Raw genomic sequence first — 27,583 nt, forward strand, 5'->3', positions numbered from 1 at the left:
AAGTGGCAGCGAGTGAAAGAGAGGGGGGGAAGGGCCATGGCATTGGTTTTATCCCTTGTGTGACACTCACAGTGAAACAAACCCAAACCTCACCCACTCTCACACACAGTCACACCACATGCTGCAGGACCGTTCGCTCAGGATGGCCACTCACAGAAAATGCCACAAAGCGTCAAATGTAGCTTTCTTAATCTGTCTTTTTTCTGCCTTATTTCAAGGTGAGTACAATTTCCTTCACTTTTGTTCTCCTGCAGATGTTTGGACCCAACTTTGGATTACTCAAGATGTTAAGGGAGAAGCATGTTATACATTCACATTTTGCTTTGAGATGTCTTATCTACTCCTACGTTTTAGTAACTATTAAAAAGAAAACTTTTAATGTAAAAGTTTCAGCACTAGCTATAATGCATGCACTTCTCCACTCCGCTCTGCTAGTTCGCTGTCTGAGAAGCTACCACACCCCTTTACATCACAGCAATACGCTGTAAATAAAGTTGATGAGTTTCCTCTTAAGTTAATGGCTTGGGATCAGCTGATTTGCTCTCTCCCACACAGTGTATCTGTGCATAAATTATATCACCAGGTGGCCGTGTGTGCGTCTGTATGTGAATTAAAGAGTCCATCTGTTGGTATTCCATTAGGCATAAAGAGGATTTTGTTAATTTGGTGGACTATGAAGCATCCAGGTGTTCAGAAGACCCTGGGCAGCAAAAGTTGTGGACCGTAGTATGTAATACATATTTCAAATTCAGTCAGAGACAGAAACAAACACTCATGTTTACATTACAAAAGCAGCACAGGGAAAACCACAAATAGTGGATACAATGGTGGCAAATTATTTTCTGAATTTATATTTATTAATTATTAGTGCTGTCAAACAATTATTTTTTTAAGTTAGATAAATGTAATTTTCTGTTTGTTTTTTATTATTATTTTAAGCCTATGTCTAACTAAATTTATTTTATTATTTTATTTTATTTATTTATTTTATAATTTATTATGGTTTATAGCTTAAAACAAGAACATGTTTTAAGCTATAAGCTAGAAACCTTAACTTAGAATAACTTATAAATAACTTACAATTTTGCATCTCTTTAAATTCTGTAGATTTTGAATTTTAAGTAAAGAAAATAAGTAAAAAATAATTATATGAATTATTATAAATCCATGCATAAAATGGTATTTAGCCACATAAAAATTTAAAATGATATTTAGCCATATAAAAACACTCAACCATGCAATAATATGAGGAAATATCAATGTTTTATTTCAAATCTATTATTTCATCAATTAAGGTGTCAAAATACTAGTAAAGTATGTTTGCTTTCCAGTGCAGATTTGGGGCAACGCATGCATTCCCTTGCATGCTCTCGACAACCAAGAACAGCTTTCACTCTTATTGGCTCAGGTCCCGTAACTAAGTTATTGTAGCTTAAAGGGGTAAGAGCTCTGCTGATAATGATGCTTTGGCAGAGAGCGAAGGGGTTGGGCTGCTCAAAGAGTGTCTAATTAGAAACATAAGAGTCTGTCTTTCCTCCATATGTTTGCTGCCCACTCTATGGGTGGAGACAGTGTGGGCCCCACACTTGAGGAAGAGAGGGGCTGAGGGGTCAGAGGTCGGGGGCATGCTGTTACAGAGGGGGAGAGACAGAGAGAGAGAGAAGGCAGTCCAAACTTATATTCCTCCTTCCCTTTAACTGGAATGTTTGAGTCTCAGATTCCAGAATCCCTGAGGGAACACTCAGTGTAGCAGCAAACGACCAAGCATCATTTAGTTGAGCACTGCAAAACTGAACAGAATGTTCTTTACCATCATCGATTTCTCAACCTCAGAGAGACCAAAAATATGAGGAGATGATGATCTACAGTAGAAAAGTTTAACATCTTCTAACATTAGGCTAAAATTACATTTTAAAATATACTAAAATAGAAAACAGTTATTTTGAATTGTAATAATATTTCATAATATTACAGCCATTTTTGCAGTATGTTTGATCAGATAAATACAGCCTTGATAAGCATACAAGACTTCTTTCAAAAACTTGCTGAAAACCTAGCTAATGCTAAGGTGTTTTTGGTAGTGTGAGAGCATTGTTATGCACTTGCTAAGGTGTTCTCAATGGTTTCTAGGGCATTCTAAGGGTTTAGTCACTGCTATGGAGTTCTGAATGGTTGCTAGGGTGTGCTTAATGGTTGCTAGGGTTATTCTAAGGGGGTAGTGACTGCTAGGGTGTTCTGAACGGTTGCTAGGACATTCTAAGTAGTTAGTGACTGCAAGGGTGTTTTAAATGGTTGCTAGGGTCTTCTTAATGGTTGCTAAGGCATTTTAAGTGTTTAGTGACTGCTAGGGTGTTCTTAATGGTTGCTAGGACATTCTAAGTGGTTAATGACTGCTAGAGTGTTCTGCATGGTTGCTATGGTCATCTTAATGGTTGCTGGGACATTCTAAGTGGTTAGTGACTGCTAGGGTGTTCTGAATGGTTGCTAGGGTCTTCTGGATGATTTTGAGTGATGAAGTCAAAAGAGTCAATCCCCAAGACTCTTTGGCATTCTGGTTCACCTTTAAATGTAAATGTAAGATTTCTTTTTGCCCACCAGGAAAAATTGTAAGTCACCAAAAAAAGTTAATTCATGACCGAGATTTGAGGACATTTTCTTTGCCTTTGATAGGCAAAAGTGACAGATGTACTTGAGACGGGGGTTGGAGGCATATGCTTGTGCATCTGCTGTAGTAAAGCTGATCTCTCATAACAGCTGACGAACTGTCAGTGTTATCAAGTGTGAAGCAGGGCATGATGTAGCGAGCGTGCTGTCGGCTGCGAGAGAAACTGCGACGTGGGACCTCGCCAAGTAGCGTGAGCAGCCTCGAGGATCACAGTACAGATGTAGAACAAATACATACCACTCTATTGACACCCACACCCCTTCTGTCTTTCTTTCCTCGCATGATAGGTTCCTTTATCATTCCTTCTTCCCTATGGCTTAAAAGGAATCCATCCTATCCCGTTATTCAAGCATTCCTGGGGTTGTAATGTCGAAACATTCCATGACTGGAAATTCCCGGAGGCTTTGAGGGAAAGGCAGGGGTAGTAAAAGAATAAAAGATGTAACTTCCTGTTATGTGATGAGAAATATGGAGGGAATGGGGTGAAGATGAGTTGAGGAATGGGGGGATGGGGGCAGAAAGATATAACATCTGTGTAGAAGGGGGTTGTAGAAATGTTCCCTATGGTTGTAAGAGGCTCATTTGTAATGTCGGGGGTGGTGCAAGTGCCTGAGTGAATTGGCCTACACGTGTTTTTGTTTGTGTGGACAATTATTGACATCAACTTTTCACCTTCAGACAAACACATTTGGTAAAAAGATGTTTCTCTTTCTGATGAACACAGACGTGCATAATTAGGAACGGTTATACAGAAAGAAAAAGAGAAATGCAACCAGTGTCAAAAAATTTTACAAATAAATTTTTCATTAAAAACTTGGTAACGTTTTACTTACGCCTTTACATATACAGGTGCTTCTCAATAAATTAGAATGTCGTGGAAAAGTTCATTTATTTCAGTAATTCAACTCAAATTGTGAAACTCGTGTATGAAATAAATTCATTGCACACAGACTGAAGTAGTTTAAGTCTTTAGTTATTTTAATTGTGATGATTTTGGCTCACATTTAACAAAAACCCACCAATTCACTATCTCAACAAATTATAATACTTCATAAGACCAATAAAAAAAAAAAAAAAAAAAAAAAAAAAAAACATTTTTAGTGAATTGTTGGCCTTCTGGAAAGTATGTTAATTTACTGTACATGTATTCAATACTCAGCAGGGGTTTCTTTTGCTTTAATAACTGCCTCAATTCAGTGTGGCATGGAGGTGATCAGTTTGTGGCACTGCTGAGGTGGTATGGAAGCCCAGGATTCTTTGACAGTGGCCTTCAGCTCATCTGCATTTTTTGGTCCCTTGTTTCTCATTTTCCTCTTGACAATACCCCATAGGATTCTCTCTGGGGTTCAGGTCTGGTGAGTTTGCTGGCCAGTCAAGCACACAAACACCATGGTCATTTAACCAACTTTTGGTGCTTTTTGGGCAGTGTGGGCAGGTACCAAATCCTGCTGGAAAATGAAATCAGCATCTTCAAAAAGCTGGTCAGCAGAAGAAAGCATTAAGTGCTCCAAAATTTCTTGGTAAACGGGTGCAGTGACTTTGGTTTTCAAAAGACACAATGGACCAATACCAGCAGATAACACTGCACCCCAAATCATCACAGACTGTGGACTTCACTGGACTTCAAGCAATTTGGGCTATGAGCTTCTCCACCCTTCCTCCAGACTCTAGGACCTTGGTTTCCAAATGAAATACAATACTTGCTCTCATCTGAAAAGAGGACTTTGGACCACTGGGCAACAGTCCAGTTCTTCTTCTCCTCAAACCAGGTAAGACGCCTCTGACATTGTCTGTGGTTCAGGAGTGTCTTAACAAGAGGAACACGACAACTGTAGCCAAATTCCTTGACACATCTGTGTGTGGTGGCTCTTGATGCCTTGACCCCAGCCTCAGTCCATTCCTTGTGAAGTTCACTCAAATTCTTGAATCGATTTTGCTTGACAATCCTCATAAGTCTGCAGTTCTCTCGGTTGGTTGTGCATCTCTTTCTTCCACACTCTTTCCTTCCACTCAACTTTTTGTTAACATGCTTGGATACAGCACTCTGTGAACAGCCAGCTTCTTTGGCATTGAATGTTTGTGGATTACCCTCCTTGTGAAGGGTGTCAATGATTGTCTTCTGGACAACTGTCAGATCAACAGTCTTCCCCATGATTGTGTAGCCTAGTGAACCAAACTGAGAGACCATTTTGAAGGCTCAGGAAACCTTTGCAGGTGTTTTGAGTTGATTAGCTGATTGGCATGTCACCATATTCTAATTTGTTGAGATATTGAATTGGTGGGTTTTAATCCATTAATTATGCCTTGTAATCCACCTGATAATACATTGTACAATTGTAATGAATAATTGCAACCACAATTAATACATTATAACACTTATCAATTCATTGTTACACTTTGCATATTAAATTTGGTTGTAATTATTTACAACTAGATACAGACTTTATAATGCATAATACATAAAGGCTTTAAGTGAAGAGCTACCAAAATCATATTTCAAATAAATAAATAAATAATCTTAATGTTCACCCAAAAATTTAAATCCTGTCAGCTCTTTCATTCTTCTTCTTTTTAAGGAATGTTGAGGTCCAAAAAAACTTACATTGAATGGACAAAATTTCTACTTTGTGTTCCACAGAAGAAGGTCATAAAAGTTAGGAATGACGTAATCATCATGAGTAAAAAACAGAATTTTCATTTTTGGGTGGACTATTCTTTTAATTTGGCTAAAGGTTTTCTTTAATTGTCCCATTTTTGCCTCTATTTTAGCAAGATATTCATTCCCTGTGACCCTGATGCTAACACTTCTCTACCACTTACTATGGTGTTTTGAGATGCATTAAATTTGAACCACCATAACAAAAATGGGGGGGGGGGCCTTATTCTTGTTCTCATGTGAGCACAAAATCTTTTTTCACATCACAACTGGGTCAACTAATATCACTTCTGGCAAACTGGAGCCATGCTTTCATATGATTCTTTGAGTAATGCGCTCTATTGTGTCTTCCCTCTATAGAGGCCACTGTTATTTAGAGCTATTTATATGGTTTAAATTATTCTGCCAACTACTGCACTATGTAGTGCCTTTGGAGCAAAGTCTTTAATGCTTTCAAATAGTTTGTAGACGATTCAGTTCAGTGTACAGTAGTTTGTTGGTAAAACTACCAATGCTTAGAAGTTGCTCTTTTACTGTATGCATTATTATAAAATAATAAATTATGTATGTTTCTATTTCTGTAATAGGCTATAATATTATCTATTTTTATATCATATCTAGACAGTCTCTAATACCTGTCCTACAAATATATGTAAAATTACAAGCAATCGCTTTCGTTATACAATGGAAAAACATACAGCAATTATTCAACAAGAAATTCACTGAACAATCAATACCAGACACAAGTCATAGTAGCATTGAAAACAACACCAAAGATCCAATGAACCTTCCACAAGGGTCCAAAAGTAACTGACAACAAAGGCAAAGTGTACTGTTACTGTACTGTATATTAAGTTGCTGTCACCTCCAGATACAGTATGCTTTCTATAGCACAGGACAACAGCTGTGATGGGCAAGTGTGCTATAAACTGCAGTAAAATTCATTTTCAGCATGCCATCTCAATTTTATCCTCCACACTCTTCTTTTGTACTTCAATGGTCTAAGGAACCCTCTTCTTATCAAGAAAACAAAATATAAGATCAGTTGGCTATATGGAGATGTTTTTAGATCAGAACTTTGGCTTCTGGGCGCTTTAAAGCATCAGTACTCAGATGGTTTTGAAAGAAACTAGATAATGTAATAGATAACTAACCAATTTTTTCCACACTTCCCCATAGTTTTCCTCTTTTTTGCACTACTGTTCAAACGAGGTAATTGATATACATTTCTTTTTTTTCTGAATAAAACAGGTTGTGCTTTATCAGAACTGCTGAAAGATAAACTTCATTAAAACCCATCTGTCAGTTTACAGGAAGCAGAGCAATCTCTTATCTTTTATCTTTGCACTGAAACATAGCTAATAAAATGTTTTAGTTCAGCATGCTGTCCACTATGTAATGCAAATCCCCCAACTGCTCCCCGGGTGCCGCAGCATAAATGGCTGCCCACTGCTCCGGGTGTGTGTTCACGGTGTGTGTGTGTTCACTGCTGTGTGTGTGCACTTTGGATATGTTAAATGCAGAGCACGAATTCTGAGTATGGGTCACCATACTTGGCTGTATGTCATGTCACTTTCACTTCCACACATCTACTGTGTAACTGTAATTGAACACACAACATGTCATTTAAACACATTATGTGTAACTGAAAATGATCAGAAACAGCTAATTAATGTGTTAATATAACAAAAATAATAAGCATTACCATCAATTTGTAATTATACAAAATTGAAATAAAACAGACAGATGTAAAAATGTAATGTAATGTAATTTAATTTGTCAAATATTGTCAGGGTAGAGAACAATGCATGCACAATGGCACAACAAAATATTCTAAATCTCAATTTCATAAATTGAATTTAGATGATTAGATGACACAAATGCCTTGTAATGCACTACAACTATTAGCTACAATACATTAAAAAAGTGTTACCAACATCAACTACACCTTGGATGACTGAAAATCATACACAGTCAAGACTAGCAGATAACAATTCTCAAAACATAAGATCAACTTATAACATAAAATGTCAGATACAAGATAAAACTTTCCAAATCAGACAACAAATAAACATTTTAAATTGGTCAATGACAGTTTAAAAATCTATAGTATATTTGTCTCTTTTTTTCATAATGAAAAAGCATTTGTAATGCACTAGCTATTAACCACAGTATTCATTAAAAAGTGTTGCCAACATCAATTACATTTACGGTTAACAGAAACAAGACCAGATGATAAAATTTATCATAAAATAAGATCAATTTAATTTCATAAGAAAGCCAGATACTTTTTGAGACATATAACTATAAACATTTTAGTTCAGACAAACATTTAAGCACATATTTTGGAATTGTTCTCAATGAAAATCACTCTTGTAAAATAGTAAGTGTGTCCTAATTGTGAAGTAATACTTCTTGTTGCATCCACAAGTTGTATTGAGCCACAAAAGAGGAAACACAGTAAGTAGGAATGTCAGTTTTAAAAGGAAAAGAATGTGGTGTTTCAATATTAGATGTCCCAGTCTCAGAAAGTAAAGACAGAACTAACCTGTGGAGGACAGAAGTTTCACACCTAGAATATCTTGTCCACAGCACGTCAGGCCCTCATCCACAGAAATGGTCATTCTGTTAATCGTTGCAATGATGTATTGTCATGTTGTGCTCTTCAAACTCTCAATGTAGACTGGCTTACTCTGGTCTTTGATGCGGTCTTAAACCTGCTGCAGAGGGATGCAATATGGCTCCAGACTTAGATTTAAGGGGAAAAAACAAACACATTTCAGGAGTTTAGAAAGCATCAAGACATCATTAAAAGAATAACTGTCCATGTAAATCATACCAAAGTCATTGCAAAGGGAAACTGAAGGAATGAAATTTCCTATTTAACACTGCAGTGACTACCAGGCAACGGTGGCAGAAGATATGCCAGAACAACCAGCTTTGGGTAGCACTTTTCATCTAAAAATGAATGAAAACAGATTAGAGATACGATAAATGGTTAAGTGCAGGATTAAGAGCAGCCTAAGTAGGATTGTTGTGATAACCACAATATTGCAATACCACAATACTGACAAGCCAGCTGCACAGCATGGCAAATACAAACCCGATTCCAAAAAAGTTGGGACACTGTACAAATTGTGAGTAAAAAAGGAATGGAATAATTTACAAATCTCATAAACTTATATTTTATTCACAATAGAATATAGATAACACATCAAATGTTGAAAGTGAGACACTTTGAAATGTCATGCCAAATATTGGCTCATTTTGGATTTCATGAGAGCTACACATTCCAAAAAAGTTGGGACAGGTAGCAATAAGAGGCCGGAAAAGTTAAATGTACATATAAGGAACAGCTGGAGAACCAATTTGCAACTTATTAGGCAAATTAGCAACATGATTGGGTATAAAAAGAGCCTCTCAGAGCGGCAGTGTCTCTCAGAAGTCAAGATGGGCAGAGGATCACGAATTCCCCCAATGCTGCAGCAAAAAATAGTGGAGCAATATCAGAAAGGAGTTTCTCAGAGAAAAAATGTAAAGAGTTTGAAGTTATCATCATCTACAGTGCATAAAATCATCCAAAGATTCAGAGAATCTGGAACAATCTCTGTGCGTAAGGGTCAAGGCCGGAAAACCATACTGGATGCCCATGATCTTCGGGCACTTAGACGGCACTGCCTCACATACAGGAATGCTGCTGTAATGGAAATCACAACATGGGCTCAGGAATACATCCAGAGAACATTGTCGGTGAACACAATCCACTGTGCCATTCGCCATTGCCGGCTAAACCTCTATAGGTAAAAAAAAAAGCCATTTCTAAACATGATCCAGAAGCGCAGGTGTTTTCTCTGGGCCACGGCACATTTAAAATGGACTGTGGCAAAGTGGAAAACTGTTCTGTGGTCAGACGCATCAAAATTTGAAGTTCTTTTTGGAAAATTGGGACGCAATGTCATCCGGAATAAGAGGACAAGGACAACCCAAGTTGTTAAGCCTGCATCTCTGATGGTATGGGGTTGCATGAGTGCATGTGGCATGAGCAGCTTACACATCTGGAAAGGCACCATTAATGCTGAAAGGTATATCCAAGTTCTAGAATAACATATGCTCCCATCCAGACGTCGCCTCTTTCAGGAAAGACCTTGCATTTTCCAACATGACAATCCCAGACCACATACTTCATCAATTACAACATCATGGCTGCGTAGAAGAAGGATCCGGGTACTGAAATGGCCAGCCTGCAGTCCAGATCTTTCACCCATAGAAAACATTTGGCGCATCATAAAGAGGAAGATGCGACAAAGAAGACCTAAGACAGTTGAGCAACTAGAAGCCTATATTAGACAAGAATGGAAAAACATTCCTATTCCTAAACTTGAGCAACTTGTCTCCTCACTCCCCAGACACTTGCAGACTGTTATAAAAAGAAGATGTTATGCCACACAGTGGTAAACATGGCCTTGTCCTAACTTTTTTGAGATGTGTTGATGCCATGAAATTAAAAATCTACTTATTTTTCCCTTAAAATTATACATTTTCTCAGTTTTAACATTTGATATGTCATCTATGTTGTATTCTGAATAAAAAATTGAAATTTGAAACTTCCACATCATTGCATTCTGTTTTTGTTCACAATTTGTACAGTGTCCCAACTTTTTTGGAATCGGGTTTGTAATTTTTTAATTCTAAGCCATTCTCATTTTAAACTTAATGCATGTGTTAAATAAGTTAATAAGAGTGTAGAGGTTTTTTTTTTTGTTTGTTTGTTTTGTTTTTTTGTTTTTTTTGCTTAAAGATTTTGTGTACCATTGTGATTATTTACAGCGGCTCCATAGATCTGCACTAACGAAACCTAAACAGTCAAAGATTAACATGTGCAATTACCTGCATCTGTACTTCTTCAGGTCAAGTCATATTAATGAATATTTGTTAAAATTATTTATACACAAGAGATGTGTGTAAGTAAAGAGTTCACACATACATACCACCTTCCCATTCTACCATCACCTCTAAAATACACAAAAATTCCATATATATATATATATATATATAAACAGTGTTACTAACAATATCAGAACTTTTGCATTGTCTGTTAATAATATATATTCAGAACTTTTGCATTGTCTGTTAAAATATATATATATATATGTATATAAACAGTGTTACTAACAATATCAGAACTTTTGCATTGTCTGTTAAAATATCTTAAAGGGATATTTCACCCATTTATTGTGTCAATCTGTCCAAAGGCTCTTTTTTTATTATTATTATAACACATTGTGCGTTAAAATCCTACACAACATGTGTCAGAATGCAGTCAACACAACCATGTGTGTTGTTTTTTTACACATCTGTTTTTGCAGTGCACCTCTGAAATACCAGACACACAGAAACACACACGCGTGATACCACACACACTGTCTCTGTTTAACCAATTCATAGGAAGGGAAATAAACAAAGCCGTATCAAGCAGGTAGGAGCCCAGGGGGAGCGAGTGAATACCACTGAGGTGAGGTCATACTAGGAACAAGGGCCCAGAGAAGCAGGAGGGTGGACCCTGGAGTAGAGGAGGAGGGGAAAACAAGATTTTAGTGTGCCCATCTGGTGACTTCAGCTAATGGTGATGGAAACAAAACCCTTGCCATGAATTAATTTCTTTCATAGCTCAGGAGTCTTAAACAGAAATTACTGAAACAATTGCTGGCATGCAGCAAGAATATAGAGCTGCTATAAAGTACAGTTATAAAAACTCTCATTTTCAATTTGAAAGGTTATACTGAAAACTCATGGCAAATCGGACTACAGTTTGAGATGCTATTAATATCTCTTCTGAAGGTCTAGAGACTCATGTCTGGGTTCTTTCTTTCAAGACAAGAAGGTAAAAGTCTCCATTGGCTCCTCATTTATTCTCATTGCTGGCAAGGAGACATAACTGAGATATCAAAGAGATATTAACAAGATATTAAATCAATTTTGTGTTTTTTTTTCTTTTAGAAACATGCAAAAAGCAAATAAAGGGATTCATGTGGAGTCTACGGATGGAGAAAACAATATTTATAAGGATAATATCCACAGCAAACCCTAATTTGAATGTCAGTAGACAAGAGAAATATTATACATTTCTTTAGTCAGCAATGCTAATAAAATGTCATGTGTGACAGAGTTTTGAACCTATAATAGAGGTTTAGAACCTGTAATTTCCCTGGTTTAAATCTTTTCACTAAATCAGCCAGTTACTCATACATTGGAAAGTGTATTACACAGAAGTGGGATGTAGGCTATTATTCTTGGGAAGCTACATAAACCTGCTTATAAATCTAATTTACAAAACACTTAGAGATGATTTCACTAAACAGTTATGCCTCCACAAACTAACACTCAAACCCGGTTTAAAAGATGGGGAATTGCATTCAGAGCTATTTTTTTTAAGAGTTTGCACCATTACTGATTTGCATAACTCTTTTGGTCAAAGCAAAGAAGCACATGCAAATAAACCCAATTCATTCTTAGTGAATTTCCCTGTGAAACTATAGCATGGAAAAATCTAGATTCTAGCATCAGGATACAGTTAAATATGCTTTATCCTGACTTATAAATATAATAATACAAGCAGAAGAGATTCATCCAAGAGAGAAATGCTTCCATATCATATCATATCATTACTTCTCATGGCTATTTAATTTACAGACAAAATAAAAACATGGGAAATCTCATTTGCTGACTACCAAAACTTGGTGTATGACCAATCAAAAGATCTATTAGAATTAATTAGACTGGTGAACTTGAGAACAGTTTGCTGCATGCTCAAGAGAATTATGCAAATAATGCTAAATTATCGTTTCATTATAATGGATGGAACGGATGTCTTAGAGCGCACACTAAATCATTCTGACAGTGACCTGACTCAGTACTGTCTCGCTTTAGGTTTCATGTGTATCATGCTGAGCACTGACACATGACCGAAGACAGAGATAAAAAGCCCTTTTTAAAATAGAATCACTCCTTTATTCAAAACATCTCTAGCAGAAAATCACATAAATCACATTTTTCAGCACATAATCATGTGCAAATGAGAAATGGCTCCAGAAAGAGATAAATAAGAGTCTTTTATTTCCTCTTTCCATCTCCTTGCCTCCGTTTCTTTGACTATTCTTTTCTTTGTGTTGAGGCAGGGACGGGGTCAGAGGTCAGGACCTCTTGTAGCAGGGAGGAGGAGTGAGGTTACAGTTTTATTAGCTCAGTCTGTGCTGATGTATTCATGCTCAATCAGCCTATTAATTACACACAGCACATTTAACTAATTGATTCGATCCAGTGCAGCCCTTGGCAGAGCTGTTCAGAAATTAGGTCAGTTTTCACTCCTCTGGCTCTGAAAAACATTATGCAATTTAATTGACTTGAACCAGAGTTAAGTATGCTAAGCCAATGCTAAACATACCTCTGAATTTCAAAGATTGAGTTTTGTAAACTTTTACTACTCAATTCAGTTAGTTTGGATGTGACCAACTGAACACAGTTACTCAGTTACAGTACGTTGTCATTCATCTCTCTAGTCAAACCAGATCCAGCTTCATCAACTACAGCACCAGCAACATTTTAAAGGAAGCATAGGAGATAGGACAGAATAAGAAAAATGTTTGCCAGCCAGATTCAAACACACGTCACCCACATAAGCTCTATGCCTCAATGTGTTGGCTCTAACATAAGTTTATAACTCATACACTGCAATGATTGTGGGTGATGAAGACAGAAAACAGCTCAATTAAATACAAGGGAAAAAAAGAAAAAAAAACCTTTAACTGAAATGCTAATTGGATTTGAGTCTACGGAACACTGCCAATGCAACAATATCGTGACAAGATTTTAAACAACACTACACAATATTGATGATTTACAGCTCAGTTAAGGCTTATTAATTCTAATAATTTTATCTAACTAGACACATTTCCAAATAAAATATGTGAGCGGTGCCTAACTAAGGGGTTAGTAAGATTTTTTATGTTTTTGAAAGAAGTTTCTTATTCACACCAATGATGCATTTATTTAATCCAAATCACCATTAAAACATCATTACAAATCAGCATCAATTCACTTACACTCAATACTCAGTCATCAATGTCATTGATCCTTCAGAAATCATTCTAATATGCTAATTTGCTGCACAATGTAAAAGTCTTTACTGTCACTTTTGAGCAATTTAATGCATCCCTGCAGAACAGACCTATTAATTTCTTGCTCATATACCTCGTTCAGTGCATGCCTATTGTGTATCTTTTGCTCATTTTATTATCTGCCAAACAAATACTGAATGTTTAAAAAAGATTAAAATTAGAGTCTCATAACTTTGAATGCAGTTAGTTTGAATGAGCCGCCCTGATAACATTTACCTTAAATTTCAGCTGTGATTTGTGATAATGTGGATGAAGATTTGGGCAGAATCATCCGTGGGGATGGTGATCCACTCCTTCCAACAGCAAAGGTGCACAGCAAAGGTAAAAAAAAAAAGAAGAAAAAAAGGCAATTAATCCATGTTAAACTCAGCAAAGAAATAAACGAAACATTAATATATTAATGAATTAATAAAGATGCTATTTGATCATAATACCTTCTCTGTAATTAAAAACATGAATCACTTTTAATTCCTTTTCCTTTGTTTTCCCTTGAGTTTTGAGCTGATTAGCTTACACAACATCAGCAAACAAAAAAAAGCAAGAAAAATATCTAGGTATTTATAACCAAAACAGGTGATGTTGTTATTTTAAATGACATTACAGTTCAAGTTTGGTTTGGTTTGGATTAGATGTGATATAATTAATCCATTTGTACAAATATTTGTGATCTATAGTATAATGAACCGACTGGTATAATATATGATTTTCCTGAAGTCTAAAAAGTAGAATTTACCTCAATAAACTATATGTCCATGTTCTTCACATTCAAAAATAAACTGTATGAGAAAAACAACTCTTTATGACAATGACCACAACACTTGGGCAAGTAATAAAAAGTATATTTCTCTCACAAAAGATTCTCAAATCCAGATTGTAATTTTACCCATTTCACCTGATTCAGAGACGCCACGACCTGAGACCACTGAGCCGCCTCAACCTGACACACATACCCCAGATCAGACTGTCCCAAACCCACCTGAAATAAACAGTGTCACTTCTTCTAAGGTGGGGACACTCCATACTGTACTTCAGCAAACATCATCAAAGAATTCATTATTTGTCAAGCTCCATCCATTATATGTATGGTTAAGAAGACTTCTAGTCTTTTATCTGTATTTATTTTGCAGGGCAGTGTTGTCTGTGTGGATAAAATACCGGTGCGATACAAATATGAGGTGCAGCTCAAACTAAAGGCCTCCTCCAAATGTGTAAGTACTGGTCTGGATTTATCCCATGATAATTTAGCAGAATCTGGGGAAATTATATTATATAATAGTAGCAGTGCTGAATCTAGATCCATTCTGACTAGTTTAAAAGGGGGTTTGAAATTAGGTATAGAGTTGGAAAACTCACCTAAGCTTTAGTTAAACTATAGAGACCAAAACAGACCAGTAGTACTCAAACTGATTCTGAAAAAGAAACATAAATGGCATTTTGCTTAAATAAATGAAGGGAATTTTTATTACCATAACATACAAAAATGTAATAAAAATGTATATTTAAATTGTAAAGCAATTAGACATAATGCCATTATTTGTTGTATTAATATACTGTATTCTGTTTTAAACAAAAACAAGCATTGCATTAATGTAAAATAAATAAATAATAATAATTATTTAAAAAAAAACTATTATAGTAATAAATATTGTCTTTGAAAACAGTGGAAATTACAACAACAACAAAAAAAAATCTGGAGTGTAATGTGACCTGCACATGTTCTCATGAGAATCACTCAGACATACCAACCCACACACCTTTAAATTTCAGAAAACCCACACTAAAGTGTGATCAGCATAACATACAGTAAAAACAGAGCCTTTAGTCACAGACAAAACAATAGAGAGACTGCTAAGTGTGTCTTCCTTTTGCCAACTATGACTTTAAACAATATGTTTAAGTCTTTTTATAAGTCATCCTATAGAGACCCTAAAAAGTGTGTTACGCTATGTGCTAAGCTAAGGTCTCGCTGGGTGGACCCGTCATAGAGGCCTTGTGGTCTGCACATCAGTGGCATTCCATTACACTCTATGGGTGGCGGCAGTTTGGCATTCACACCAGGAACTCTGCCAAGATACACAGTCAGGCTTCTAGGTTTAGTTTCAGAGCCAGTAAAGAGTCTCAATAGAATTAAGTATCTACTACTAGTAGTAAAATAGAGAAAAAAAGGCATCATGAATGACTTATGTGTATGTGACTAAAGCAGACTTCAGGACATCTGCTGATTTCATTTTAACAAAAAAGAAAACCAATTGTTTAGCAAGTGAAGGAAAATGATATAAGTTAAACTGCTTCTGTCTTATTTATATGTTGCATTTATACATTACTTTTAATTTTTGGATTAAGGGGAGGGTGTTGCTAAGAGAGAAAACCTGAACATATAGGCATCATATTACAACACATTCCAGGAAAGAAAGAAATATGAGAGATAGAGAGAAAGAAAGTAGAGAAAAAGAGAGTAAGGCTTAATGCATCACTCGTCTTTCTTTTCATCATTTTTACATGTTTAATAAATGCACACACACACACACATACACACATATATATATATAAATGCATTTAAAAGTGTCCTACACTTATTCAAAAACTCTTTCATCCAATAGGAAGAGACTAAAGTCAGGATACAGAGTGTTCTAGAACATCTCTGCGGTGAAGACTGCAAACTTGAAATCTATCAGGAAGACGACACAGATGAGATCATTGTTTATGGAGACAGCATTGAAGGTTTGTATTGTCTTCTTTTTGTTATTTATTTGCTTGTTTTATATTTGTGAAATATAGATGTAAAGCAAAAACACTGCTATCAATGTCATGAAATCACCAGATTAAAATATCAGTTCATTAAAATACATGTTTTAATTTGACTTGATATAGGCCCACCCGACAAAATAAAAAAGGATATTTTATAAAATATGATAAGATATATAAATCAAATATTATAGATATGAAATACAATATAGATGACATTTCAAACAACCAACTATCCGTCATATAAAGCATCAAACTTAATTTCTTTTTAAAGACAACATTCAACATATATCTTATTATTCTAGTTAAAAAAGAAAAGCCATTGAATTTCTTTAAATTTCAATTCATTTTTAAGTATTCAAACTATAAATTTTCTATATACTGTTTACATCTCACTTTAAATTCAGAAATTGAACTGGAATTAAAAAATTCTCTACAAACTAAATTTATTGCTAAAAAATACAAATACAGTATAAATCAATAAGTGACTAATATGGGTGTAAGTCAAAGGGAAAATCAACAACAAAAACAAAACCTATAAATTAATCAAACCAATAAAATGTTTCATGGCTGATCCTGAAGGAATGGCTGGGAAGTTCAACAACGACAACATCACCGATAAGGTCAGCAACGCTATAAACTTTGTCATGTAATCAAGTAAGCAGAGTGAAAAAGAGTGAAAACAAAAATAGGAAGAGGAAGAGTATGCCTGTATGTCTGCAATCAGGATTTTGCATAACAGTGGTTTAACAAAGCGTTACTCCCAGATTCCAGTCCATATGAATAATACACTCCCTATTACAGTAGGTCTCTGAATCAGAAACACTGCATATTTTACCATGCGGTTTAGTTTAGGGTTACTGTGAGTTAGGGTGAGGTACGACTGTAACTCATTATGAGGGTAAACAGCTGTGTTGACAAATCAGATTCACACACTATATGACACTTCACACAAACCTAATTCCACTTAATGCACAATAATGTAACACAAAGCTATAAAAACCAAAGTAGAACTACGTCCGAGTCAAAAAAGCTAACATATTTTGGAATTGGTCTGTGTCTAGGTGGAAGTAGAGGAGGCGGTGTCCCGAATGGGCAAGCGCTCTAAAATTGTCCTGATCTCTCTTCTGATAACGGGTTTGCTTCTTGCTGCTTTGCTAATTGCTGGATACCTTCTAAAGACAAATCGAGGACAATCGAAAGGGCTACGACTGGTGAGTGTGACCATCTAATCACTGCACATTCCAAATGAACCAGTTGTATTAGGGTTGAGGTAGGATCAGTGCTCAGCATATCTATTCAATGTCTCGTCTTAATCAGCTGAGGACTCCTTTCAAGTGGATCAAGAGAACCAAGGCAACACACTGCTGTCTGTGGCTCCTCTGCCTCAACAGGAGCCTCTGGACAAGCTTATCATCAATGGAGAGTCTCCAGAATCTCCCCCCACCAACGGACACTCGGCCACCCAAACACAAGTGGCCGATACTCCGATGTAAACAACTCAACATCAATTTATTGACCAGCGTGAAGAGTGAACAAACATCATGGGTTATCATGCACAACAGCACTAGCTGTGACAAAAACTGTAACAGAGATGATGTTGAGAAAAACAGTGATGAAAGTACGAGAAACTTATGTGAAAAGACTGATTGCTGGACAGCCTTTTAGATGAAAGAAACAAATCTGTTCCAGTTGAGACTGAAATGTTAGCTGATGAATAACAGTTCAGATACCACATCAATTATATACAAACATTTACACTTTCAAATATGTTTGGACTCCACCAGCGTTTTGACGCATTCTCTTGAGATCTTCCATGCTTAAGGAATTTCTAAGCTGCATATAATGAATAGGATTTGAATTATACTTTTAGGTGAGCCAAAATCTGAAGTATGTACAGTATTCATACTAGAAAAGCATTATCAAGTCTACAACTGCTGCTCTACATAGTGTTGGTGGTTACTAGCATGTTCGTTAACATTAATGTGTTAGGTATTACAAAATAACAATGAACAATACTTTTACAGCATTTATTAATCTATGATGATGCCAGTTTCTATATATACAACATAATACATTTTTTTAACATATCAAGTTGAACATTAATGTATTATGAAAGAATATGTATGAATGAACAATGGTAAACTTATGAATTAACATCAACTTTGATTATTAAATGCTATAAAATTGTTTGTGTCGATGTTGTTCATGAAATCGAATTCATTAATGTTAACGAACTGAAACTCATTGTGAAGCATTATCCTTAAATTTTCAGGTACATCAGAATAGTTACTATTGTCTGGATTCAACAGTTGTTAAAATTAGGATTCTTATCAGATAGAATAGGGTTATCAACTCTTGCTTTTCACTGACATAAATGTAGCCTCATTTTCAATCGCCTATATGTTAGTATTTTGCATTTTCCACTCTTGCTTTGATTCATTTTGGAAATGTACAGGATTCTTATGCATTTCAGACGTTTTTGTGTTTGGCAGATGCTTTTATGTAAGCAACTCTTGCATTTAAAATACATTTAATCAGTATGCGTGTTCCTGGAAACTGAACTCAGGAACTTGGCATTTCTAACATTATTCTCTACAAGCTGAGCTGAAAAATGTGTAATATGCAAAAAGCAGTAAAGTGGTTTCTCATAACACAAGTACTGCAAAAACTCTTCGAGTGTCAGACATCATGCACTCACACACATCTTAAAGGTAAAGACAAAATAGCCCCTACAACAAATGACAAATTTCACCTTTCTGTTTGTGTAATTGCATATATTTTTATACAAAGTATATTTTGTTTTATACTTTTTTAGTTTGGTGTGTAATGTAGACATTCAGTTAGTTAGTCAGTGGTGGGGGGGGAATTAAGAAAGATATGAATATGTAAGGTTATTGTTCAGCATGTGGAAGTGTATGTGTATGAGTGAGTTCTTATATTGTTTTGTTTGTCGTATTTCATTTATTGTGGAGAAGCCAAATTTCTGAACCGCTAGAGAACAAAACACAATTTTCATAGTTTTTTTAACACAATATCAATAATTTAGATAGATTAGCATAGTATGTTTTTACTGTTATTTTCTTGACCTTCTGAGAAATCTGGAAAATTTTAATAAACTTTTGTTTGTGTCACATTTCACTATATTTAAACGAATTGCACCAAAATCACAGGATTTATCCCAAACATCAACATGCAAAAGTCAACACATTCCATCTGGGCCAGATAAAACACATAAAATGCATGAATATACAATATATGTTTCTGATTTTAAAGTTCATTAAAAATATGACTACAGAGAAGAATCGACATTGTAACTTGCCACCTAAAAACAAAATCACTTCATTTCAACAAAATTAGGATTCATAAATGACGTAAATCTTTGGCTTTAAATGGTTAAGTAAACAAGTAAATCTACTGAGGCTCCTACAAAGAAAACACTAGTAAGGCAGTAGTAATGTCCCCTGGGCCACATCAAGCTAGCTACGTGCATGAGATTTCAGACAATTCACATGGTCATGGGATCAAGTGAAGTGTGTTAAACCCTCTGTGGAGCCCCACAGTTGAACATTTTGTACTATGGTATTGTATATCTTATATACTGTATACAGTAGACAGGGGTGGAGAAGTTGAGTCTCCAACCACCAGATGAATTCAACAACTGCAAGAAAAAAAGACCAGCATTGCCGAAGCGGAGCTGAGGTTTCCCTCCAACTATGAACCAGCCAATCACTGTCAAGAAGAGGGAATTCAGAAATCATTATCATTTAGAATCAATTTTACACACTTTAACCAAACTAACAGGAGCTAAAAAACAAAAATTATATTCATAAACCAAGCATAAAGTGAAACCTATTCCCAGTTCCTCTTAAGAATAAAATATAAACTGCATGTGGAGGATTTTACTGTTATTCTAAAATATGTATATGAGTTTGGTATTAAATTAAATACATTTAAATAATATTGTGTAGGCAATTTCATAACATCAAGTTATTTTATTTATAGATCATTTACAGTCACCAACAAACAGTCGAAATACCAAGGAGCTAAATAAAGACATTCTGTCAGACCCAGCTGCAAGCTTCAGATGTTCAGTGGAAGAGTTTGGATGTCACAGGCACGCTAGTGACACCAGATCTACATCACACTCTTCTGCAATAACAAGTAAAGGGCTTAATGAATTAACATGATAATCAGAGACAACTTAATACTGACTTACATTAAAAAAAAAACACTAAATACTAAATACTGTGGTGCTTTATTAGTCTGTACAATCAATACAACAACACTGATTTTTAGTTTTAGTTTAGGTTGTGTTGTGTTGTGTTGCACCTGAAAAAAGTTTAACAAATTGTATAGAATAATATTTAATTAACAAGACCAACGATCTCTGTTCTCCACAAGACTGAATCAACCTTCCTAACCAGGCACAGATTCATTTCACACGCACACACACAGACAAACCTGTCCCTATATAATCCCCATGAGAATGAACATGACAGGTGGTTTTACTCAGACACATGCCCTCCGCAGGTTTATGACCAACACATGTACACTTCATGCTCTTTTTCCAGACACTTCCCTCCACCGCTTTCTCACATATGTGCACTACTGTATACAATAAATCACTATTCCTCTATAGTCTATAGTACATAGAACAAAAAAAAATGATCAGTTGTTGATTATGCTTTTGATGAAGTATTGCTTTTGGAATAAAATGATCATGTTCCTAATTTTCAAAATGTGGACTTGTTCACAAATACTTCACTTTGTAAGTGCCAACAACTTCAGTAATGGCTTTAGTCGAGAAAGTATTTTGGGTAAACAGTGCCCTCTCGTGTGTATTAAGAGCTCCTGCATGGGAAACATGTTACTGGACAATAATAATCTGGGAGCGCTGTGAGAATTCATCATGGAATCCTGCCTCAAAACAATAACAAATGATAGAGGTAAAACAATAAACTCCTTCCATGTATGTCACAAATAAGTTATCGAGATGGCACTTTCTCAGAATGCGCTTGGTAAAGTTTTATCTCTATCAAGAAAAACAAGTGAAATGTGATTACATTTATACAACAACAAAAATGATTTGGTGTACAAAAGGTTTTTTTTTTTTTTTTTTTTTACTTTTCCCCCCTATGTTGTCTAAGGTTCTAATGGCAAAAGTATAATAAAAATATTTTTTATTATACTTTTAAACTAAATTGGCAGGAACACATGAACATATTCATGAAATTACCTAACTGAAGACTATTCTTGACTTATTGGCTAATCAGCATATTTTATGATATATTGACAGCATGGTACTTGCATAATACTGAGCTAAAAACAACTGTTTAACATAAACATTTACCAACAGTGAATCGTTTAAAACGTCATAAATGTACGTTGGATGACGTTTGTCTTGAAGACTAGTCCCACAATGTTCTGGAATGTTCTAGAATATTACACACCGTTACAGGAATTTCTAGAATGTTCTAGAAACATTCAAAGCAATGTTATTATTCTGAAGTAACCGTGAACACCTTCCAAACTTTAACAACAAGAAAGTGCTAAAACTATTTTGTCATACATGTATTTGCTTTTATTTAGTAATATGTTTGCAACATGGGAGATTGTAACACGTGGGCTTCTCTTAATAAATTTAAAGATATCTTTCTCAGTATATTTGTATTAACAGCACAGTTACTTGGCAACTATAAATGTTTTTATATTGAATCATAGAGGACATATGTGTGTGTTATGTGTGTGTGTCCTAAGAAAACGATCAAATAAACGAGCTAAACAATGTTTTCGCGACGGCGACGGCATGACAGATCGTTTCACGTAAGCTTGAGTTCCGGTGCTTTTCTTCCCTCTTATGAGACGCTGCGACAGCGATGCGCATTAAATGGTCGCCTGTACCATGTGACCTCATTCAATGTTTGTAAACACGCGTCAAGCACATGTGATCCAGAAGTGTTTAGGAACGTGTAAAGCGCGGTGGCCAATCAGTGGCCGGGGGAGAGTCTGGGGGCGGGGCTTGAGTATTTCGCCCTGGAAAAATCGATAGGAATCTTGTAATGATGCGAGGAGACTACGTCTCAAGAATGGAAAGTGAGGAGTTGGGTCGGACTGAAACAAGTAAAGAGTGCAGGCATCCGAGGCATGTAGATTATTTCGAAAAAGATTCCATTGAAAGGCAATCGTTTGAAACGATTTTTAACGTAAGTAGAAGAATTTCTTATTATGAGAGGTATAAGTAATTTATTTGTTTGTAAGACAGGGAATAATATAGGAATCCTTTTAAAAACCTTAATTTTTTTGTCATCATTTCTAAATTCCATCTGACAAATAATATTGACGAATTAATGTCTTCACTTGAAATCTGAGACTGAAGTGTACTAACAATTATTCCAAAAGGCCTTCGTTAATATATATATATTACTGCGTCATAGCTATTGCGACAAGAACACGGAGATTCATTAGGGAATTTCGCCTGCGTAAGAGATTTCGTAGAGCGCTCCTTTTTTATATTAACCCGTCGCGGCTGAACATGACATAATCATACAAGTGAGTCTTCCACTGTCTCATAACTGCGTGCGTCGCGTTCAAGGAAGAAAAAAAAAAGGATGCTGCGCGAGCGAAAGTTGCGTTGCGTACGTCACTGGCTGTAATAGAAGTGCGCACTTCTTCAGACCATCGCTGAAGCAAATCTGTCTAAAAGAGGAACCGTGAAGGGCTATTGTCAAGTAATAATAGTGAATTACACATTAAAAGAGGCTTAACATACCTTTGGTTACCTGTTTAATACCAAAACTTTTGTTGTTATAGACACTTAATCGCAAAAAAAAGTGCTTAAGACGTCAAATCGCAACACTGTCTGTCTCATTCAACGTGTTTTACAATAAACTTGTAGTAATTATTTGCTGGTGCGCACTTGACCAAACGAGGTAAACAAATCATTAGCGCAATTCTCAATTTTCCCTCCAGGTGGCGCAATCAGGCCACATTATATGCTTCTTTTATATAGCCTGAAGTGAACAATATGGTAGAATAAATAATAATTTATGAAAAAATAATTTATGCATTAAAAAAAAAAAAATTACAACTACCGCATTAGACATTCTTTTATTTAAAAAAATCTATAATACTGAATTTATAAACAATATGTATATATTATACTTTATTTTTTAATCATTAAAGTTATATGTATTAGTTTTACATTGTGCCTTGTTTGTTTGTTTGTTTGTTTGTTTTAATGAGGATATTGTGTTCCATGTGCTCTATATGTAAATGTAAAGTACGTTTTCTGTCTATTATATGTTTTTATGCCAGTGTCAAATATGAATTTCTGTCCAGGACCTTTACAGACAATAAAGTAAAGTAAAGTATTAGTAATAATGCACTTATGACTTGCTATTAAGCTATATATAAGATGCTATATTTAGTATCCTGGCCTGACTCTTGTCCGAGAAAAATGCATTTCGTAATCTTTCTAGACCTGACATTAGTGATAACGATAAACATCCTTTATAAACATACTATATGAACCTAAGCCAACAAGACCCTCAAGACATCTTCTCAGCATCCCACCAAATATTGAGAATAAACTGCTTGTTGAATGCGAGTTTAAATAATATGTTTTATGCTTGAAAATCATGTTTTAAAAAAATAAATAAAAAATACTATAGGCCTACTTCATGCCTTAACTGTTTGCAGTCTGCTGACTGTATATTCACTGCAATATTTTCTCTTTTCCACCCCATTTAAATGGCAGGTTTGGAGCCTCGATAAAGATGCCTTTCCCCTTTAAGAGCTGGATCAGCATTACGCAAGGTGTCAGGTGCACAGAGGCAGCAAACCAAGAATAAACTGATGTACTAGAGTGAAAAAAGAAACTTGTAAACAAATGCTCTCCCTCCCTCTTGGTCACTCCCTATACTTTTCTTTTTGTACTCATTCTGTTGACTCAGGTCTACAATAGTTCAAACGTAATACCTCTGCTCTCGGGTATACGCAGTAGTGGCAAGGAAACAAGTGTTAACATACAGTCTCACAGAAATAAATCCTATTAAACGAAAGTATGGATCAGAACAAGCTATCTTGACAGAATGAGGTTTAAAAGCTATAGTTATGCAATGTAGCATCTTTAATATTTGTCTGTTTTGAATTTTGTTTTCCAGTGCCATCTCCTCCTGTGCTGCTCCTGGAAGCTGAATTCAGATGGTGCCATAGAGTACTTTATGGCATCTAGCACCATTTGAAATCAGTGTTCTTGGGTCGGTTTTGACATCACATGGGAGACCTAAATGGTGTTGACTGCTGCATTGTTTGTGGTCAATTTCTTTGCATATCTGATTTGCATAAGTTTCATGAATTAAATAAAACTAATTTATTATTATGCTACAAGTGTCTTTTTTCCCAATCCAATACAATTAGCAGGCAACATAATAGGCTTAATATGGCCTAAATTGGAACCTTTTCATGTTATGTTAATCCATCTGAACTTCTGCAGTGTTACAGAGATGTGCGGACTTTATCATTTTTAAAATACTATAAGATATAAACTGTAAAAATATCACTGATATGTGATTTGTAATCATAATCTAGCCAATCAGAAATTTCTGGGCTCTGCTAATCTAAACCAATGAGTTTGGGCAGGGAACTACCTGTTTGAAAATGTGGTGAAGTGGTAATTGAAAGTTCGAATCATTTCGGAAAATCGGTCCTTTCAAACATTTTCAGTCATGACGTACGGATCGGTGAGTCAGTTGAGTGAGTTGCTGACTGGAGAACCGTCCAGACCGATTCAGTTGCGTGAATAAATAACTCCTACAGGTTTATGAAACCAGTTCAACCGATTCATCGAAAAGATCTGACTCTTAAAAACGACTCGCTCACGAATCGGAAAGTTTCTGTTTGGAAACAGTTTCATTAATTCCGTTTGATGCCAGTATACGTTTATAGCACCTGTGACTAGTTACATATCTTTAACGTTACGTTTATTACCTGACACATCCAGATTGTTCACCCTGGACCTCCACTGCAGCACCAGCCATACCATCTGAAAATTTAGCAAATTTTGTCTCGAAACTTCGTTTAATATAAAATAAAAGGTCAACACTTAAGTCCAAATGTCAACCAAATACGTGTTTGCTTCCACCACGCCACACGTGTGTATTCTAAACGACACTACCGTGTCTAAAAAGGACCATAAATCGATTCATTTTCAAGGGGAAAGAGGAGATTCAACTACAGCCCTATAAATCTGCTCGAGCTTGGTTCACGAGGAACTGACGACGCAACAGCCGCTTGGCGCTACTCTCTCACTATCTCAGTCCTTCACCGCTAGATGGCACTCTGTGACCTCAAAACGGTTCCAAAAACAGACACGCATAAATACCATTCTCCTCAAATAGGCGACTATCAGAGCTAATCTAAGCCCAGATGAGTTCATACACGTTTATAACTTTGAACTTGGGATCACTTTCCCAGCATCTGTAACTGATCCCACTTACTGTGGTTGCGTTTAATGGTCTGATGGCTGTATTAAAACAGGATGTATTCTAATGTTTTCATGACACGGTTGATTGACCAACACTAAATGATCCCGGAGATGCAGCTTTGAGAACCCTTGCTTTGCATATTCTGTTTTTAGCTGCTGTTAACCTGTCAGCATCAACAGAGATTCCGATTCCTCTTTACACAGAAAGTTGTTTTATATGTGTCATATTAAAATATAATCTGAAAAGTCCCAACTGTTTGGCTGTCCAAATGAGGGATGTTGTGCTAAATGTAGCTTGTTGTCGGGTTGAGGCCCAGGAAATGTGTTGCATTCATCAATGACAAATGCTAGTAGCTCTTGCCTTCTTCTTTGGGTCAAATTAATGAATAACAAGAACCTGCGTTTCCTTTCTGCCAGAAAAATATCTTTTATATTGCTGTATAATTTTAAGAGCACCATAAAAAGAGCAAACAACAACAAAATATCTCCACTGAATCTCATAAAACCTTTTTGAACAAGAAGTTAAGTCTATGCATAAACTGGGCAAATTATTAAATGTCCTGTGACTGGATGACCCTATAAATAAAGCAGTTACTGGTCAGAGTGCTCAGACTTACTGCTTGTGGTTGTGTTTAGTACCACAGCATGAGTAAATACACACCCATTCAATATCCTTTCATTAAACCCTCTTAAGACCCGAGAAAAAAAAGGTTTAGGAAAAAGTTAGTTTTTCACATGTCTTTACATTGTTTGGAACATTAAAAATAATGTAAAAAATTCATAACTTATGCTATGTCCTCGGTAGAGAACATCAGGACTCAATTTCTTTAAAAAATAAAAATAAAAAGACATGAATGAACATGCATAGGGAAAAACAATATTTTTTTAAAATCACCAACACATTTTTAGTTTACAAGATTTTTTTTTTTTACCAAACTTTGTATAAAGATGATTCTCAACTATGTTATAACAGAATGATTCAATATACCATTTTTCTTTCTGCAAAATGTGTGTAAAATGGCCATAAACAGGTTTTATCTATAAACTGAATCTAATTTGCATATTAATGTGTTTTTGGGGCAACATGTAATGAAAAAAGAAGTGTAATAATGGGAGTAATAATTGACCAGATTTTCATAATAATATATAATATTTCATAGAATATTGAAATATAAATTCTTTCCCTGTTCATTTGTTGTCTCCCAAAATGTGTAATAAACATGCTTTTAGTCCCGGTGTCCTCATATGTATGAAATCAACCTCCTGTTTTGTAACAGAAAGTCATATTTTGATTTGAAACCCCATAACATTTTTCTGAGATGTTGATTTAAGACACACAATTAAAAAATAAATTAGACATTTAAATGATTTTAAAATATTATCATATTTCCATAATAGTCACTAAATTAATTTCTGACGTATTTGAAGACCAAGGAGAGGGAGTGGTCATGGTGAAACATCCAATCATTTGGTATCTCTGAAAAGCCCTAAATGTGCTCTGAACAGGACATCCAGAATTAAAACTGTGGCATGTACAGTCTCAGAGAAATTGACAAAAATATGTCCTCATACAAGGCTGCAGTGTCTTAAGAGGTTAACAATCTACTGCTAAGCATCCACCCAAACAGTGAGTCATCTCCAGTACTGGTCTATGTGACTTTTCCAAGATGATGCCATACATGATATTCTTAAATATATATTTGATTACAAGTCATTTAGCCAGATTTAATGGTTAAATCTCTCTCTGTAATGCTTCACTTGGCCGTCTCCTCCCAGATGGCCGACTGTGATTGTAAGTTATGGGCTCTTGGATTGCCGTGTGAAACTGTCAGGGGTAAATAAAAATGCTTACTCAA

General features: G+C 35.6%; 1 protein-coding gene and 1 long non-coding RNA gene across 2 annotated transcripts; both read left to right on the forward strand.

The window, feature by feature from the left end:
- The first annotated feature begins 61 nt into the window (after window positions 1-61).
- Window positions 62-19,374, forward strand: LOC109071672. The gene is made up of 8 exons (XM_042726434.1): window positions 62-218; window positions 13,724-13,816; window positions 14,397-14,500; window positions 14,623-14,703; window positions 16,096-16,216; window positions 16,811-16,863; window positions 17,305-17,454; window positions 17,560-19,374. Exons 1-8 carry the CDS (start codon window positions 119-121, stop codon window positions 17,734-17,736), a joined length of 879 nt encoding a protein of 292 aa, XP_042582368.1. The 5' UTR covers window positions 62-118; the 3' UTR covers window positions 17,737-19,374.
- Window positions 19,375-21,794: 2,420 nt separating this feature from the next.
- LOC109071674 lies at window positions 21,795-24,625 on the forward strand. The gene is made up of 2 exons (XR_002014586.2): window positions 21,795-22,446; window positions 24,000-24,625. It is a non-coding gene; the product is annotated as an uncharacterized LOC109071674 (long non-coding RNA).
- Window positions 24,626-27,583: the final 2,958 nt, after the last annotated feature.

Source organism: Cyprinus carpio, chromosome B6, assembly GCF_018340385.1.
Source record: "Cyprinus carpio isolate SPL01 chromosome B6, ASM1834038v1, whole genome shotgun sequence".
Taxonomy (NCBI): Eukaryota; Metazoa; Chordata; class Actinopteri; order Cypriniformes; family Cyprinidae; genus Cyprinus; species Cyprinus carpio.